At 41.8% G+C, this 20,381-nt stretch overlaps 1 protein-coding gene across 2 annotated transcripts in view; it reads left to right on the top strand.

Annotated features, from left to right (window-relative positions):
- The window catches only part of RNF150 (ring finger protein 150), a 192,587-nt gene that overhangs the window by 98,579 nt on the left and 73,627 nt on the right, over positions 1-20,381 (top strand). For both annotated transcript variants that reach the window (XM_066385554.1, XM_066385544.1), the window contains exon 2: positions 17,183-17,433. In XM_066385554.1, the coding sequence (XP_066241651.1) occupies positions 17,183-17,433 (251 nt within the window). The remainder of the gene's footprint in view (positions 1-17,182; positions 17,434-20,381) is intronic.

The raw sequence follows: 20,381 nt of genomic DNA, 5'->3' as shown, positions 1-20,381 counted from the left end.
CATTCTTATTGATATTTATAAAAATTTTCCCCTCATTTGAAGTGTGGGGAGGCAAATTTTTAACAAATCCCATTACCTCTGTCTTGACCTACATGTACAGAGAGAACAAAGTGAAAATTTTAAATTAATGTAGGCAATTATATTGATCTTGAAACTGATATACTTTTCAAGATCCTCTGATTTGTGCACAAAAATTTTATTGCATTTACTTTTAATATTCTGAAAAAATTAAATTACTCTGCCACCTGCATGGCAAGTTGATGTTGCTCAAAACCAAACATATTGTTGGTAAACCAATATGTCTTGTATACTTAACAGTATTTAATAAGGATTCAAGGGGTAAACAGCTCTTGCATGCAGAGTTCTAGAGACTTTCCAGGTTTAATAATTGTAACCAACAGTCTTCCTTACAGATCTAGAATGCATTTATGAAATTGGTGCTTAAGTATGTTCTCTTTCTTGGTTTTGAACTCCTTAAGTAGATAAGATTTTGCCATATGTTCAGAACTGTATCTACTAGGAGAGATTTGGAGGCAGAATTTTTCTAAACCAATTTCTCAAAGAGGCTTGCTTGTCTTCAGAAATTGGTTTCCAAGTTCATTTCCATTTCTAATCTGATAAAGCTCTTTCCTCAGCTTTGCTAGGAATGAATACGATGAAATTGTTCTCTCCAAAGTTCAGGATGAGTTCAATCACTTGAAAGTGTCACCTACAATCCTGAGTCATATTTTCTCTTGAAGCCACACTCCCCCAAATCTTGATGACAAACCACATTGCACTTTCTTTTAGCCTCATTGGCATTAAAGAACTTATTCGATGCCCAAATCATAGGGATAGCTATTCCTCAGTGTTGCTATGTCAGGTATACTCTTGATAATAAGAATTCAAATCTTAGACGAAATGAAAAACCATCAGTGCTTCTGGGGGGCTTTCCAATATTGCTATTTCACCATTAGCATATTCCCGGGATCAGCACATCAGTAGGGTCACTCTCCTCTTTGGCGTCAATGATACCTGAGCAATGTGTCTTTCAGTTATTGGCAACAGAAATTTCAATCGGTCTGTCTGTGAGATGGAGAACCTCTTCACTGCCCTGTTCTGGAGGGTCAGGGGCTCTGAAACGTGGATTTCCAGAGCAGTCAGTGCTCCGAGTGGAGCATTTTCTGCCTTTCCTGCCTTGGGCAGGCCAGCAAATCTCAGACTGAGGACATGCTTGTGTCTACAGCCGCAGGGGTGGCAGCAGCCTGTGTGGGGCTGTGACACCAAGTAGGCCTGCTCACCTTGATCGGGAACTCCTGGGTCACACTCTGCTATTTATCCGTCGCAAATATGAAACTGTGCTATTTTTGGATGTGAAGTTGACTCTTGGTAGTAGCATATTTTGCTGTCCATGTGTCATAGATCTTGGTACCCACAAACTGGAAGGAACGTGAGATTCTTCAGACAGATCCTACAGAGGTTGGTAGTGCAAGGTCACAGTCAGGAGGACAGCTCAGGAACTAGGACACACATTCTTTCAGTGTTGCCGAGGGGCGTGTTCCTGTGTCTCCCATGTCCCACGGATCCTCTGCAGGCCAGCCATTGCCTCCACCACTGGAGCTCAGCTGACACTGGCTGGAGTCCATTATGGTGTCCATGTGACTTTGCTGGGACAGCCACAACAAAATACCACAGGCTGGGCGGCTTAAGCAGCGGCATTTTATTTTCTCACCATTCTGGAAGCCAGGAGTCCAAGATCAAGTAGACAATAGGGTTGGTTTCTGGTGAGCGCTCTCTCCTCGGCTTGTAGCTGACTGCCTTCTCACTGTGTCTTACTGGTGGAGAAAGTGAGGGAGAGAGGGGGGGAGGGAGCAAGAGAGGGAAGAAGGGGTGGAGGAAGGGAAGAAAGGAGGGAAGGAGGAAGCCCTGGTGTCTCTTCCTCTTCTTATAAGGGCACCAATCCTCTCAGATCAGGGTCTCACCATTATGACCTCATTTAGCCTTACATACCTCCTTAAAGGCTCTCTTTCTGCACACAGTCACATTGAGGTAAGGGCTTCAGCTTTGGTGAGGGTGGGTGGGGGCACCATTCAGTCCATAACCATTCCTAACCATTAAGTAAAGCCCACGGGGAACTGGACTGGACTCCATGTTGGACTTTATTTTTCGTTGTTATCTCCCTGGAAGCAATTTCAATTAAAGTCTCTTCAGAGGATGGTGCTTATCAGGACTTGTGAAATTGAAGTCAGAGTGTGCAAAATTATTTGGAGTCTTTAAAAACACTGGGCCACCAGAAGATACTGTTAAGGTCATTTTTGAATAGGTAATACATGAGTATGATACAGAATTCCAACAGCATATAGTGAGTAACTATACAGCTCCCTCTCACCCCCCCATCCTCACCTGCTACCAGTGACGACCTTGATGTTGATAAGGTCGTTCATTGACAAGCAATCAGTCAGAGTCTTTCTTTTTCTTTTAACACAAATAATAGTATTGTACTTAATAAATCTTGATGCTTATTCAAAATCAGTACCTATGGAGCCTATTATATGCTCTGCATTTTATAAAATCTGTAAAATATTTCATTGTGAATGTATCACAGTTTTCTAAGCAGTCTCCTATTGATGGCCTCTGCAGTTATAGTTCTAGATTTTAAATTATATTTCTGTCAAATACACAAATTGGGCTGTGGAATATCCTAACAGATACTATTAGTGTATATGCACACGTATACATCTGTAGGATCAATTTCCGAAAGTGGGAGGAGTGTTCTGTTAAAAGGGAGGTATGGTTTATGTTTCGGTAGGTATCACTGTATTACTCCCCATCATGATTTGTAGAAGAGGATTTGGGGGAAATTATTCAGATTTGCTTCTCACTATTTCTGTGGGTTGGCTCATGAATCTCTCATGTTCTGGAATATTCTCCAAGTTCCTTTCTGCCTCCTTGTACTCCATTCACACTCTTCTCTCCTGTGAAATTTTTTCTGATGACTGCTTTTCCCACTTTTATTCTTGGGCTGTACCTCACAGCGAGCCTTTAGCGCATGGGCTCGGGAAATCTAATTGATGTCAAGGACTCTCTAACACTCTGCTAAACACAGTTTTCTCTTCAAATATATTTGTGTGCATATAGAACTTCCCTATCTAAATTTCCTAGGTTGAAACCAAAGTTTACCTTGCTTCTATAATTGTATATATATATATTTTTGTAACATTCAATAGGATGAGAACTTTTGCGTTTGCATTTGATTCTTCCATCAACCTTTTGAAGAAGCCAGAGGATAATAATAATAATAAATTCTCAAGTTTATGTAAATTATCGTTAATAATGTGTAATTATAATATATAATTAATGCATAATTAATATACAATATTATGATTGTTTCATCATAGAGATAAAAGAACTGAGATACCATGAAATGAAGTACCCAGGTCACACAGCTATGAAATGGTAATGGCAGGACTTGAGTTCTAACTAGTCCAAATCGAGTTTACTTTCCACTTTCTCGTGCATGTCTTAACCTTGAGTGGGATGTCTTAACCTTGAGTGGGGCCGAGCACTCCATAAAGAGTCGTGGACTGATTAGACGTGAGCTCCCGCCCCGATGTTCCTGCGGGAGCAGTCCACACCACGCCCCACTCCCGGAGGCCTGGCAACCGGCCATCTGGCCCTTCAGGGCTACCGGTCTTCAGGGAATACTGAAAACATTTTTCATTTTTTCATAGCCTAGATTTACTCACTCTCAGGAGCCTTACTTTTTTTTTTTTGGACTTGATGTCTTCTGAAAGTGTTTTCTGTTGTGTGGCAGCCACCACAGTAAGGTCCCTCACTGTTCAGTAGTGAGTAGCCTCTGACCTCAGTTTGGTAAGGCTGATTAAATAGGCATTGGGAGTGGAGGTGGGGGCAGAGATAGAGCAGCAGCCCCACAATCAATACCGACATTTATTGTCAATCAACCCCTGCTGAGGCTTCCTCTGGCCTCCAGCTTGCATCCTGGTCAGACACACACAGGTCAGCGGAGTCCTAGCCCCGCCCCTTTCTCACGTTCTCTGGGCCTCTGCCTTCAACACAACACAGTCACTCCTAGTGTGGGGAGAGGTTAATCTGGCTTCAGCTTGCAACACTTCACCCTCTTTAAAAGTCTTTCAGGATGTGGCCGGGCTGTGTTGGAGCAGGTATGATACTGGGTTTTCACTCCAAACATACCTCATCGGCTGGCTCTTGTTTGCATCCCGTTGGTGAGCAGTCTTGGCGAGACTGGAAGCACGCGCAGCTCGTTAAGGTAGAGGGAGCTGAGGCGGAGCCAATGATTGTTCGGAGAGCTCTTGCGTTCTCCTGTGCTGGTGGCAGCTAATTTTAGGCCCTCGTAGGCGAATTGTCATTGTTTTGCCAACAAATCTCCACGCATGCAACTTTTTTTCATGCCAAAATGAACCAGGCTTGTCATCCTTCCTGGCCAGAGTCTTACGGTGAGAGAGTGGCACTGCCTTACCTAGAACTCTGTCCCCAGGATCTTGTTCGTGGCTGAACACCTGCCAGCATGCCAGGATTTGGGATTGGGGTGGGGGGTGGGATAGCAGCTAGTCGCCGGAGGGAGGAGAGGGGAGACAGGGACTATCTATCCTTCTCCACTTTGAGAAATAATGGCTTTAACATGTGTTGAAATCAGCCCCTGGCTGAAGTCAGCATATTCAAGCAGAATGAAGGCCTTAGGGAAGTCATAAATAACCTTACTTCTCCAGCCCTGTGAACACCGGGGAGAAACAGGGGCCTTCACTATAATCAGGGAAGACCTGACTCCAGTTGCGCGGCCCCGGGAGGCGGACTCTGGAAACAGGTCTTACTCCCTCCTTCAGTCTGGTAGGCAAAATAATGCCCCCCACTCCCCAAACCTGTGTCTGTGTTGCCGTATATGTCATAAGGGACTTTGCAGGTAGGGTTAAGTTAAGGATTTCAAGATAAGAAAATTGTCCTTGAATAGCCAATATGATTATAAGGATCCCTATAAAAAGGGGGCATGAGGATCAGAGAGAGAGAGAGAAGGAGATGTGACAAAGGCAGCAGAGGTTGGAATGATGTGGCTACAAGCCAAGGAATGCAAGCTGCCTCCAGAAGCGGGAAAAGCCAAGGAAACAGTTCCTGCCCTAGAGGCTCCGGGAGGAGCACAGCACGGCTGGCACCCTGATGTTAGCCAGTGACACTCATTTGGACTTCTGATCTCAAAAACTGTAAGATAATAAGTTAGTAGTGCTTCAAGCCAGTAAGTTTAGGGTAATTTGCCACAATGGGAAACTAATACAGCCACCAAGAACCATTTTGACACGCCGAGGGCAGATGCGTCCCTCCTGGCACCGTCATCTCCCTTCTCCTCCTCCTGGTCCCCTGCAGCTCTGAATCAAGGGATGTTCCTGGATTCCTGTGCCAGAGAAGACTGTCCACCACATCCCAGAAGACCCCCCCACTCACCATGCAGAACCGACACCAGTTTCCATAGTTGTCCGTGGGTGGAGGCTGGGGAGGAAGATTTCTCTTTCCCATGCCCAACTTACCCTTTGAAGTAGCTATGTCTGAGTGCTTCCTCCCCCCCCCCCCCCATCCCCTCCAGGAAGGACCAGGGTCAGAGAGATTTGTCATGCCAAGAAAAGCATCACTCACAGCATTAAAGGTGGAGCACACTATGGATGGCTCTTGTCTCAGCTTTCTCTCAGCTGCCTTGGTACTGACCAAGCTCTTCGCCTGGACCAGCTACAGGAACATGGCTCATCTGACGGTGCTGCAGCCCCCAGGACTTCCCCACATTGCCCTGAAATACAGCTCAACTCTGCAACCTTCTGCATTATCTTCCTTTCTTCCGCCCATTCCCTGGTTAACTCTTTGTCTCATTATCCGTGGTGAGTTTGTCAGAAATGCCTATGTACTCAGATGGAAACTCTGAAGGCTAAGAATAAGGCACATAAAAACATAGCCAAGTATGCTAAAATTTTAGATAAATGAAGCTCAAGTTGTAATCATTACTGCACATTCCTTTGTGATAAAAAACCCTAGAACTTGAAGACTTTTTCGTATTACCAATAAAATCCTTTCCTCTTAAAAACAAGACAGGTTTATTATAGTGGATGCATTTTCTGATGACATTTTGCATTATTTTAAGAATTTTCATTCTTCAATGACCCCATTAAGAGTTGCACTATCTGAAGATAAGAGCATTAACATGATTCCAGTCTTTCCACACTTGGAATAATTTATTCCATCACTATGCCAGGAACAATCAACCATGCTTGTCTTTACTCTCTAAATGTATCTTTTATGAATATTAATCCCATATAAATTATTGTTCTGAAATTTCAGAACATATTTATTTATTTCAGATTTGGCAAGCTGCTTTATCGGTTGCTTAGCAACACAAATATATAACTGTCTTTTGCCTTCATTAGAACCTTATTTGAAGCTGATGTCTTGACATTCGGAATGGTATGTTTCAAGCAAGGAAATGAAGTTTTATGGTTGTAATCTGTTAGAATGGTTTTGAGCCTCCAGCATTAATATCTGCAAATAACTTGCCAAATACGACTTGTTAATGTTATGAAGAAAGCTATTATTTTGTTTCACTTCAGGGTTGTTTATAAAAGAGACAGCAAGTAGTAATTTCTAGAATAAGCAAAGGGAAACGATTAGCACCAAATAATAAACACTCCGCGCGGTGGCGAAGGCAGCATATGGGAAGCATGCGATGGTATCAGGAAAGGTCTTTGCTCCTTGCTGGTTAGAATGCTGATTCCGTACGTGTGGATAGAAATTACGTATAAAATGACTTGCATTATCAGGGTTTGTTTTTTTCTTTTTTAGAATAATCTACCTATAATTTGGAAAATTCAAATAAATGCTGAAAACCATGTCCAAAAGAAGGAAAATAATAATAATTCATTTTCATTTTTTCTTGACCTTTTTTTTTTTTTGGTTAGTAGCCACAACAAATTATCCTGTGTCCAAGGACTCTCTCTGAATAAGAAGTAAAAAAGCTCTTAACTTTGCGGTCCAGCAGAAACCCATAACTGGCTGGGTTTTTCCAGAACCAGCCTCATTGTCAGCATTTCCCTACAATTTGCTCCGAGTACTAGCATGTCCAAATCCAGATGGTAACTAAGGAGCCCTCAAGATTTGTGTTGTGTGTGTGTGTGTGTGTGTGTGTGTGTGTGTGTGTGTGCGCGCGTGTGCACAGAGGGGACTCAAGGAACAAAGATGATGATTTGATGCTTCAATTTACATATTTATTTATAATATATTGTTATAGCATTACAGGATCAGGGCCCAGAAGTAGAATGATCTATAGCATTAAACAAAAACTTTCACAGCTGAAAGCTTTTCCGAAAGGAGTGCTTTACTGAACTCTATGCAAGTCAGAAAAAGGACCAGGTCTCGGGGTGTGCAGACTAACACACTAGCTGCAGGGCTGGGTGGAGAAGACGTGGCCAACGTTCTGGGATTGATGGGGTTTTTTCATAGACACAGTTTGGGGAAGAAAGATGTCAGTTCTGAAAGCATTTACACTGGCTCTGGATAAAGGGGGTGGGAGAAGGTGAAGCGGGGCTAGTTGTGGGGTAGGTCAGGGGCCGTGAGCTGTGTGTTGCTCTTCTGGGGTTGGTTTGGGTAACAGTCCAGAAATATCACGCATGAGCAAGACATAGTGGTTCCTGATGGTCAGCTATTTGGCTCTTCTGTCTAGAGAATTGCAGAATGAGCCCCCCTGGAAGGAAGTTAACTCAAAGTTTGGAGGTACATTCAGTAAGGTTATCAGTCTTCTCTTGGTTTCAGCCTGCAGCTGTTAACTGATGAACCTCTCATTGTTTCTTCTGGCTACCCTCCCCATCTGCTATAATTTAATTTAGGACATTTCACACTTTTCTTCTTGTTAATACGAATATTTAAATGCTTTTACTTCTTCTCGGAAGCTTAGCTTATGCATAGTAACAACGCCCATTGGCAAGATCAGAATTTATCTGCTAGCCATCAGTCACTGTCATCTTTCTAAATGCTGTGAAAGCCTGCTTACCAGCTGCCACCCACACCCTGCTTGTCTCGGGGAAGTCTCTAGGCCTCAGTTCTCCTTTGAAAAATATGGAGATAGGACTTGACAGGGGTCTCTGGATGACTCCCAAAGCACGGGCTCATCTGGTTTGAGCAAAGCTCACCAGCTTGAGCCCAAGGTCGCTGGCTCGAGCAAGGGGTTACTCAGTCTGCTGTAGCCCCCCGGTCAAGACACATATGAGAAATCAATCAATGAACAACTAAGGAGCTGCAATGAAGAATTGATGCTTCTTATCTCTCTCCCTTCCTGTTTGTCTGCCCCTATCTGTCCCTCTCTCTGTCTCTGTCACAAAAGAAAAAAAAATAGATGGGGAGGAGTTTATGTTTTTGATGATATTTATGAAGCAGTGTACATCTGTCCATAAGGCACAAGCCAGTACAGCTATTATTTAGAGCTTTGGAACTGTAGAGAAAGAAAAAAAGAAGAGAAATAATTTTTGGCACAGTCTTAGTTTGGCACAGTCTTGTTTCTCCAGAAGCAGACCTAAGACAAGGGTTCCAGTACAAGACGTCTTAGAGGTGATTCCGGGAAACACCCATGTGGGAAAGGGGAAACGCCACAGGGAAGCCAAGGAGCCAGTGAAGGGTGTGTTATCAAGCAAGTTAACCACCGAGAGTCGCTGAAGCTGAATCCCACTGGGGAGCTCTGGGAAACGGTGTGGGTGTGGAGATGGCCGCAGAGTTCTACCAGCGCGGCAGGAGGGAGCTGAGGCATTTATGCACCAACTTCCCCCACCAGCAGTTCAGGACTGCTCCCAGGTGGTGGCAATTTCTCCTTTCTCCTGGCCCACACACTCTCAGAGTGATATCTTGAGGTCAAGGAAAGCCATGTAGGCAAAGAAATGCTGGCAGTTGAAAATCATGACAATGTTCACTACTATGCTGTGGACTAGGGGATCCAGGTGGTAATGGACAGTATCTGCTATGGACACCCTTTGACTTACAGTGTAGAACATATGGGAAAAAGGCCAGGGAGGTACAGTTCAGATCTGTGTAGCTTTTTCAAAATACATATTTAATTGCCCAGCACTTCTTCCCTACCTAGACTGAGATCCTGATAAAATATACCCATTTTCCCCTGCCTTGTGATCTACTGAAAAAGGTGTAAGACGACGAAGCTGTATAGACTTCAATCACTTACTTACATGCTCATCTAAAAGCATTTCATGTTCATGTTTATCACAAGTAGGTGCTGGAATCTATGGGTTCATCCAAAGGATACACAATGCTTTATACTTCTTTGGAGTTTGAACTCTGATCTTTGAGAAGCCCATTTACGTCCACCAAGTTCTGTCAAGTTCTGTCCCACTTTTGCTATGTTTTCTCATAAGTTAATAGTCTTTTAACTGACCTTAATATTATTTGGTGAATGCATAGTCCATGCCTTCTTACCATAGGGAAAGCTAAGTGGGGTTTTCCAGCTTCTAGAAACCAAAGTAGTAAACTTTAATTGCCCTTAAGAAAGGGATTTTCCAGCCTGACCTGTGGTGGCGCAGTGGATAAAGCGTTGACATGGAAATGCTGAGGTCGCCGGTTCAAAACCCTGGCTTGCTTGGTCAAGGCACATATGGGAGTTGATGCTTCCAGCTCCTCCCCCTTCTCTCTCTCCGTCTCTCCTCTCCTTCTCTCTATCTCTCCCTCTCCTCTCTAAAATGAATAAAAAAAAAAAAAAAAAAGCACCTCTTACCTAAGAGTGTGCCAAAAAAAAAAAAAAAAAAAAAAAAAAAAAGAAAGGGATTTTCCAATCTGGATTTTTAATAGAAGGAGATCTCACTTCTAGTTTTCAAAGACTACTGAAGACAACTTTGGAGAATACTGAAAGGAAAGAAACATAGAGATGAATCAAGTAAAGCAATGTGGCTTTTAATAGTTATGCAGTTGTTGTCCATAAAACAAAGGGAGACTAGATACTCCATTACCAAAAAGGATTTAGTTAGGAAAAAGAAGGGAACAGTCCAGAAAGTGCAGACTTGGTGAGTCACGTGCAAGTTCCGCCTGGAACAAGAAGAAGTATCTTGTGGAGGGGAAGAGGAAGTCAAGGGGAAGGGTAATTACAACCATGGACCTATACTATAAACATGGGGTTCTTCCTGTAGGGCTCTAGAAATGACATAGACTAGGGGAGCTTCGCCCACAGGCCTTCCTGATTCCTGTTTAGGTTAAGGTCTCTGTCATAAATTTTGTTGCAGTGAATTGAGAATTTCAGGTCACTTCTGACAAACAAATAAGCAAAAATTATGAGAAGAAGTATTTCACGTATATTTACCTAGGCAATGGTACAGAATGGGATGTCCTAAATATCTGTAGGTTCGTTAAATCTAAGCTATTGTGATTTTTTTTATTGTAATTTTAAGTTCTTGCCATGCACTATTATAATAGTCTCATGGAAAATAATTGATGTGATATTTTTTAATAGTTCAAAGCAAAACAAAATGCAGAATTATAGAGATGGAGAATAGATCCAGGAGTTGGGGAAGGTGGAGGAGAAAGGAGGGAGGGAGGGAATTTCTTTGTGGCGATGGAATGCTCAGTGTTTTAAGTTTTAAGTGTGGTGGCAGTTATAGGATCCTGTTTGTGTGGCACATTCCATGGAATTTTACACAGACATTTTAAACATGCACATGCCCAAACTGGGGAGGTCTGAGTAAGTCCTATAAACTAGTTAATTGCATTTTCCTAATCAGTTTTCTGTTTGGATAATGCATGATAATATGTGAGATGCCACCAGTGGAGGAAGCTAGGAGATAAGAACATGAGACCCCTGTATATTATTTTTGCCACTTATTGGTCTATAATTATTTAAAAATAAAATGTTTATTAAATGAGAGTGGAATAGTATAAAAATAGGGAAACTAGAATAGTAACTGCCACCAACAAGATAATAGGAATTATAGGAGAGGAAGATATAGGAAGAAAGAAACACTTTGGAAAAGGATGAAAATAAATGCTTTAAAATTAAAGAATAAATAAAATACCTCAGATTGAAATTGACATTTAAGAATGTGAAAGACTATTCTCAAATATAATTCCAAGCCTGACCAGGTAGTGGCACAGTGGATAGAGCATTGGATTGGGATGCGGAGGACCCAGGTTCGAGACCCCGAGGTCGCCAGTTTAAGCACGGGCTCATCTGATTTGATCAAAAGCTCACCAGCTTGGACCCAAAGTCGCTGGCTCATGCTGCAGCCCCACAGTCAAGGCACATATGAGAAAGCAATCAATGATCAACTAAGGTGTCACAACGAAAATCTAAGAATTGATGCTTCTCATCTCTCTCCATTCCTGTCTGTCTGTCCCTATCTATCTACCTCTCTGAGTCTCTCTCTGTATCTGTAAAATATATATATATATATATATATATATATATATATATATATATATGTAGTATATATATATGTAGTATATATATATATATGTAGAGAAAGAACAGATCGCTTTTAAAGAACAAGAATCATGATGACATCAGAGTTCTGCACAGCTATGATAATGTAAGCAGATATAACCATCATGAATGCAGTTAACTATTCAAATTCAAAAGATCCTTCAGCAACTGACAGAACTTCAGAGAGAAACAGAGCAACAGCTGTATGAACATTTAATATGCCCTTTTCAGACAAACAAGCAGACAAAAATAATCAGAGACATAGAAGTCTGACTACTACAATTAATAAGTTTAATCAATAAGATATATACACCTAAAAAAGGCGTCTGAATACAATGTTTCTAAATACAAATAGAGCATATACTCCCCCAGAAATATATTAGATGATTAAGGGTCAATGTCAAGAGGCTATGTTCCTTGATCATAATGCAACAACAAAATAATTATTATGATAAATAGGTAACTTTAAAAAATTACATACGTTCAGAAAATAAATATATAATGCTAATTAATTCTTGGGTTCATGTGAAATTTGCTTCAGGAATTTATGTTTTTCACAAATACTTTACTAAATAGTTTTATTCATAAAGGGATAGTGTTTATTAGATTTATCCTGAAATATTGTATGACTCTTTCTATATGTATAGATCACTTTTTCCATTACATATTCTGGCTGGGTATTCTTGGTGTGTAGAGAGCTTTATTTTTGTATGTTGATCTGAATCTTGTATTTTACTGAACATTTTTCGACTTTTAGTGGTTAAAGTATCTTGACTTGTTTAGGTCATCGTGTCATCTCCCAGATAATGATAGTTTGCACTGGTCCTTCCCAGGATTTACCACTGTGATTTCTATGTCTCTGCACCAGACATCACTTCTACTCTAAATCTTGGCTCATCCTTGTCTTACTTATAATTTGAATTAGAAAACTTGCAATCTGTTCTCCCTCCATTTAATTTACCATTTTGGGGAGATTCCCTTTGTCGCATAAAGGAAATTTCCTCTTATTACTCTGAATAAGAATCAGGAGAGGGTACCATCCTCAACATATGGCTTCCGTCTCTAAGAAGCTGGTTGTTCCAGATCTCTCTATCTGAATTCACAAAAAAAGGGGAGACAGAGCCTGGGTGGACCACGCATCTCAACAGCCCAATATCCATCGCAGAGCCACAGCTATCTGCAGGGTAGGCTAAGGGTTAACACTTCGCTGGACAGCGTGTGCCCGGCTAACACACAAATACTGAAGAAGTATTAGAGACCAGGCATTGGAGGACAGCTAGCTACACAAGATGGTCATGTGCATTATTCCTTTAATTTGTTAATGCACCAAAGAGCATTAATATATTTTTTATGGTTAAATCAGTCTCACCTTCCTATGATAAATCCCACCTTGATCATGTGGGTTTTTTCACTCTGTCGTTGGAATCTGTTTGTGAACGCTTTATTCAGGATTTTGGCATCTGTGTTTATTAAAAATATTTTTAAACTAATGCAGAAAATGGTAATACTTTACAATTTCGTGGTACATAACAGTTTTCACATATGTTATCGTCTTACTTGAGAATAGATGATTATCAGAAGCTGACTATAAAAAAACAATTGATATTAAGTGTGTAAATAGAAAATATAAGTGGAAACTGCCTTTTTTAAAAATTAGTACTGTCTAACTTCTAAATGACCTTTGGTGAGACTATAATAAAAATTAGGGGAAAAAGAGGATGCAGGGGACTGAAAGATGGTTTTTGTTTACAAGAACCCAGGAGGAAGTTACCACCCTCAGGGACACACAAGGAGGAGTGAGGCTGCTGGCCCTTTAAATATCCAGCACTGTGCTGCTGTTCTAACCGGTTCTATCAATGGGATGTTTAAACAGCCTGGTTTTGCATTTATAAGTAAAGGATTTCCTGGTTATTAAACATTCTTTCTGAACTTTGGTTTTGATTCCCTACTTATCTGCATAGACTAAATTAGGTAAGCGGATGGAGCTCTCTCCTGGGAAAAGGAAGTGCTAAAACACACAGGTTGCTCTGCTGTTTGCCTGGCGGCCGGGTCACGCGTGACCTCGTCACACCTTCTCTCATTCTCTCACAGGGTTCAAGAGCTTTTCCGGAATACACAATAATTGCGTAACAGTGATCACTCAGAAGTACAAAGTGCCCTTGGGAGGAAAATAGATGGTCAGCTGACATAATTTTGCAAAAAGAGGCAATTGGTAGTGAACTGGGCAGCACAGCAAACATAGAGGTGCCTGGATAGCCAGGCCTGTTTGCAGATTTTTGCCATACAGCGTAGGCTGTTTGTTTACTGCCCTCCTGAGTCTCAGAGCCTCAGGTGCACCACCGGTTTGGGGTTGGTGCCCAGGGCAGCACTGACTCTGAGGAGATCCCTCAGCAGACTCTCAGCACTCTCCAGCCACCTCAGTGCCACGTGCCCCCTCCCCCCTCACACACCCCTCAGAAACAAGGACACCACGGAGTACCTGGGGAGGGCCGCTGGCTTCTCCCTGACCTTAGCTGCACATTCCAAAGCGAAGCAAAGATCAGGGAGTTGCCTGATAACTCACAGAGGAGCACATCTCATTGGAACGCATTCGATCCTACAGTAGCTTTTTGCCCTGGACTTTGGGCATTGATCAGACTGGTCACATAATTTATCCAAATGACTCTTTCTACTGGGAAAAGGCACAACCTCGGTAACTCTTTAACCATGCACAATACATAGCTGACAGCGCGTGGAGAGCTGTCCCAGAATCCCACTTGTGTTTTACCCTCATCAACCCAAGACCCCTTAGAGTATTGATGATGAAGAAAGTTAAAGCCCAGCTGAAGAGAACATCCTCGCTGCCATTTTCAGCCTTTCCAAGCCAATGTCATATATCACGAAGACACACACGGACAGGAGCAACACAGGTGGTGTAACTAAACACTTAAGTTTAAAATAGTTAATTACACTTTACCTTACAGGAAGAAAATGTTTTCTCGGGTTCCTGAAAATGGATAAAGAGCAACTTAGAGCTCATGGGTATCTGAATTTTGGTTTCCTATTTTTAAAATGTTGAGCTGGGGTTGGAAACAAGCTGTTCAGTTCCAGAGCTCAGCTCCTTACTGTTAGGCCCTGTGGTCTCTTAGTATAAGTAGGTAATAGGAGAGATGCAAGGGGGAAATTAGTGAAGGTAGAAGTAGGCTACCAGGTAGTAAATATGTTAAAAACCTAGACAACGAAAATAGCCTGGTGTGTAAGTTCAGCAAAACATAGGCCAACCTTACAGTAAAATAAAATCCAAAAGTAGATCCAAATATGTCTAAGAATTTAGGGGGAAAACAAATTGCATCCTATCTGTCTCTTTTCTGCCCATCACATTATAAGAGCTCAATTAGTGTTGAGCTCATATTTAGGATGTTCAAGATTTAAATGTAAGAAGTACCCTGACCTGTGGTGGCACAATGGATACAATGTTGATCTGGAACGCTCAGGTCTCTGGTTCGAAACCCCAAGGTCACAGGCTTGAGCGCGGAATATCAACATGATCCCAAGGTCACTGGCTTGAGCCCAAAGCCCTCCCTCTGGCTCGAGCAAGGAGTCACTGGCTTTGCTTGAGCTCCCCACCCCCCATCAATATGGAAAGCAAACAGTGAACAACTAAAGTGAAGCAAGTATGAGTTGATGTTTCTCACTTCTCTCTCTCTCTCTCTCTCTCTCTCACTTTCTCTCTCTCTCTCTCTAAAAACAAACAATAAAACTAAAAGGTTTCAAAAAGCAATTTTAAAGGAGTATTTCTGTCACCTTCGGTGGAGAAGCTTCCTAAGGAGAGTGTTGAAAGTGGAAGCCGTAAGGGAATATAATAATAAAATTTGACTATTAAAAAATATGAAACTTGTGCAAGCCTGAGCATACAAAGTCTTATAAGTAATCCAAAATCCTCTTCTCAAAAAAAAAAAAAAAATTATTCTAGAGCTTTGAACAGACATGCTTAAAAATATATATATAAGGGGATAAAATAAGTGAAAAGTTATTCTACAGCTACTGAAATATCTCTAAAATGGCTATAACACCAGATGAGCCTCACCAGGCCAAATTAGTCCAGTATATAAAGAAGTTATTTCTGTAGAGGCAAAACCTGCCAGCAACTTTAAACCCTCACAAACCCTCAGACCACATGCAGCCGTTAGCAGAAGTAAATATCAAAAGGGGAGCATTGGAATTGTCAGTAAATTCTGCAAAGTTGAAATTCAAGCCATCGGTTTCATTAATTCCCAGAAATTAACAGCCAAATATAAACACCCATGTGGCTTTGTGATTTTACAGTTGGACCAATGTGAAGGTCATGGAATTTTAAAAATAATGTATAATTGATGTAGCATACACAGACACCTTTGTAGGTAGTCAGCTTTTAAAGTATTTATGCAGCATCAGGGAAATACCATCAAGGAATTTAGGATTGAAAACCTGTGTCGACATCAAGGTCAAGTGAAAGCCCTGAGTAGCTTCTAAGAGACTTGCAACATCCTGAGCAAATATAATCTGGTAGTTCCGTCTAGCTGGCTGACCTCAGCATGTATATGAGGCCAGAGTTAAGCAGCTACAGCCATGTTTAATTTTGTCTCTAAGCTACAACATCCTAATTGTAAATCTGCTCTCTTTAATTTGTAGTGACCACAGGTAACAGGATATCTCCGTGTGGAAATGGGACCCATGGAGAGCTCTGTGGGCATCAATTTGAAATAGGTGATTCCTGAGGATTTATCCTAGTGAAGTTGCTGTTCTAGTCTATGGAACAGCCACAGTGATATGTCAAGTTGGTGCATTTGGAACTGGTATAATATTACTAAAGACCCCCTTGTGGAGGCCCCAGAACTGCTCACCGAGAGGATGTGCCTCACATAGTGTCCTGAAGAATAGGGACAATGACCCAGATAACTCAGACCCAAGAAAGTTGCCACTCTTGCTTTAAGCTGTCCAATCACAGGGGCGTTGTGGTGGGAGATTGGGAGTGGGGATGAAACAAGCCTGGAGTTATCTGTATAGCCTCCCATCTTCCCTCGCTTGGGTGAGGATACACACATTGTTTACATTGAATTGGGTAAAATAAGTAAAAAATAGTTGTGAGACCATTATTTTATGTTGACAGATCATGGTAGAGCTCATTAAGAAACCCTAGGTAGGATTGCTTTGGGTACTCACTGTAGGAGGAATTTGACTTAAAAATGATAGGTAGTGATCTGTGATCAAGTATTCATAGTGTCTGAGTGACAGAAAGATGAAGCTCACAGACCAATGGGGCAAAACTGCATTTTACCCTTGTGCCATGGGTTACAGAGTGACTTTTCGCCTCTGCAGGAAGTGTGGGGTATGGAATGCAACATAGGACCATAAACTTGGATTAATTGGAAAGGGTCCACCTCTACCAGGGTCAACAATACCTTGGACAATTGAAGGATAGCTTGGTTAATGACTTGTCTGGTACCAAAATTATGAATTCAGTTTAGGTTCTTTTCTGAGATACAAGACAGCAACATCCCAAGGGAGCTGAAGAAATAGAAAATTTGACTCGGTTTTTGGCTGTTAGATCTTAGACTTAGACCTGGAGATTAGAGTCGGCAAATAATTGTCACAAATGATGTCATTATCTGGTTGTGTGGTACTTTATCCAGACACTGCACTCTCTATCCTTTTCCCTGGCTCTCTCGTCCCCCTTTTCTTGTGGCCTCATCCTTTGTTCTCTCACAACAGGCGTAGAAGACATTGTGGCCATAATGATTCCAGAGCCGAAGGGGAAGGAGATCGTCAGCCTGCTGGAAAGGAACATCACTGTGATGATGTCCATCACCATCGGAACGCGGAACTTGCAGAAATACGTGAGCCGCACTTCAGTCGTGTTCGTCTCCATCTCCTTCATCGTCCTGATGATCATTTCCCTCGCATGGCTGGTCTTTTATTATATCCAGAGGTTTCGATATGCAAATGCCAGGGACAGGAACCAGGTGAGTAGCAACAAGTTTAAAAAAAAAAATTAAAAATGATTACATAAGGAAAACATGTTATTGTATGAACTTTGGAAATCATAGAAAATATCGAGACAAGACCAAAAGTACCTATTATGCCCCATTCGAGATAAGTGTTTAATGTCTGCCATATAGTTTCCAGATCTTTTCCAAATACACGTACTTTGATGTTTTGGTAGCAAGCACTGTTCTTTAAAAGGGACGTGCGTTGTCCCACGTTGCTACTGCTCATCTTCTGGACAATTATTTATTTAGGCACATAATAAAGGGAGAAAGGGGGCGTGAACTAAGATTATGCTGATAGTGGCAACATAATTTGTGAAGAGCAAGAATTTCCTCCTTGTGGATGGAAGAAAAGGAGATAAAACCTTTTTTTAAAAAGCAATTAATTTTGGAACAGATAATACACATGGTATAAAGTGCAAAAGGTATAAATGAAAAGTAGCTGCCTTCCCACATGTGCCCCCTAGCTACCCAGGTCCTCTCCCAGGAGTCAGGGGTGTTTCTGTCTCCCAAAGAGCAGTAACTAAAATGATTCCTGGTGTTTCCCTGGAGAGAGTGCAGAGCCCCAGGGGATAGAAAGGCGGACTAAGTGTGATGTCCGTGCAGTAGGCAGTGAGGGAATTAGCCACCGATCTGCCAGACATATTTAGATAATCCAGGTCTCAAAGGATTTTTGCCTCCCAGTTCTGTTCTGCGGGGAAGAAATCCTGAGCTGCTAAAACTGGAAATGACATGACTCTACATACCTAATTTTACTAACAAGGGACCTGAGGTCCAGAGTGGTTAAGTGACTTGGCTAAAGTCACACAGTGACAGAAATAGGACTAAAAGCTAGATATTCTAACTTCCAAGCCATTGCCTTCTCTACAACACCTCTCACAAAAATAACCATGATGCCCTTACCTCATTTCATATGTGTACAAACTGCTTTAAGTCATCAGTCAGTCTAATTCCCTTAGCCATTTCGCTAGACTTGTGGAGTGGTGATCTACACCATAGAAATTGACTGGACTGGTGGTGCACTGATTTCTGTTGCAACAACCAGGCCTGGAAGCATCATTAATAATAATATTAGAGGGAGTGACGTCACGGAAATGGCGCCGTGAGCAGCGCGTCTGACAGCTCTCCCCTAAATCACAACAAATTTATCAACTAGAAACAGAAAAATTTATCCTCGGAGCATTCCGGAATTCCACACAAACTGATAGCGAAAGGACTGTTATCACTTGAATCTGAGAGACGAGGGTGTGGAGGAAGCTACCGCAGGGACGTTCATTCAAGCCACGAGGAAGTGCGCCTGTGGTGAGTCAGCCCAAACTCGGGAGCCGCGAGCAGCCGCTAGCAGCCGCGCGCCCGCCCGGTCCGGTTGCAGAGCGAGCACAGCTTACGTTCCCAGCAGCCCGCGCACTGCGAGTGAGAGTTGCCAGCCACCGGTGCCCGGAGCACCCCATTCGCGCGCGTGCCCTGGGCATTCCACGCGTCCAGAGCGCCCTACTGGCCCGCATACCCAGGGTGCCCCATTATCCTGCGCCTGGTGCGATCCAGCCGCCAGCGGCAGGGCGAGCGGGAGAGGCTTGGGAGATTCTCTCCGTGGGCGGGGCACCTCACCCAGCCATTCAAGCTAACAATCAAGCGGCTCTAGATCGGTCATCCAAAGAGAATCAATAAAGATATAGTGGCCTTAAACGAAATACTAGAACACCTGGATATGATAGACATCTACAGGACACTTCATCCCAAAGCGACAGAGTATACATTTTTCTCTAGTGTACATGGAACATTCTCAAGAATTGACCATATGTTGGGCCACAAAGACAATATCAGCAAATTTAGAAAAATTGAAATTGTACCAAGCATATTTTCTGATCATAAAGCCTTGAAACTAGAATTCAACTGCAAAAAAGAGGGGGAAAAACCCACAAAAATGTGGAAACTAAACAACATACTTCTAAAAAATGAATGGGTCAAAGAAGAAATAAGCGCAGAGATCAAAAGATATATACAGACAAATGAAAATGAAAATACGACATATCAGAATCTCTGGGATGCAGCAAAAGCAGTAATAAGAGGAAAGTTCATATCACTTCAGGCCTATATGAACAAACAAGAGAGAGCCGAAGTAAACCACTTAACTTCACACCTTAAGGAACTAGAAAAAGAAGAACAAAGACAACCCAAAACCAGCCGAAGAAAGGAGATAATAAAAATCAGAGCAGAAATAAATGAAATAGAGAACAGAAAAACTATAGAAAAAATCAATAAAACAAGGAGCTGGTTCTTTGAAAAGATCAACAAAATTGACAAACCCTTGGCAAGACTCACCAAGGAAAAAAGGCACAGGACTCAAATAAATAAAATCCAAAATGAAAGAGGAGAGATCACCACAGACATCATAGATATACAAAGAATTATTGTAGAATACTATGAAAAATTATATGCCACCAAATACAACAATCTAGAAGAAATGGATAAATTCCTAGAACAATACAACCTTCCTAGACTGAGTCATGAAGAAGCAGAAAGCCTAAACAGACCAATCAGCAGGGAGGAAATAGAAAAAACTATTAAAAACCTCCCCAAAAATAAAAGTCCAGGCCCAGACGGTTATACTAGTGAATTCTATCAAACATTCAAAGAAGACTTGCTTCCTATTCTACTCAAAGTCTTCCAAAAAATTGAAGAAGAAGCAATACTTCCAAACACATTTTATGAGGCCAACATAACCCTCATACCAAAACCTGGCAAGGATGGCACAAAGAAAGAAAACTACAGACCAATATCTCTAATGAATACAGATGCTAAAATACTAAACAAAATACTGGCAAACCGAATACAACAACATATTAAAAAAATAATACATCATGATCAAGTGGGATTCATCCCAGAATCTCAAGGATGGTTCAACATACGCAAAACGGTTAACG

This window comes from Saccopteryx leptura, chromosome 1 (genome assembly GCF_036850995.1).
Source record: "Saccopteryx leptura isolate mSacLep1 chromosome 1, mSacLep1_pri_phased_curated, whole genome shotgun sequence".
Classification (NCBI taxonomy): Eukaryota; Metazoa; Chordata; class Mammalia; order Chiroptera; family Emballonuridae; genus Saccopteryx; species Saccopteryx leptura.
This window is presented reverse-complemented; position numbering and strand designations above follow the sequence as displayed.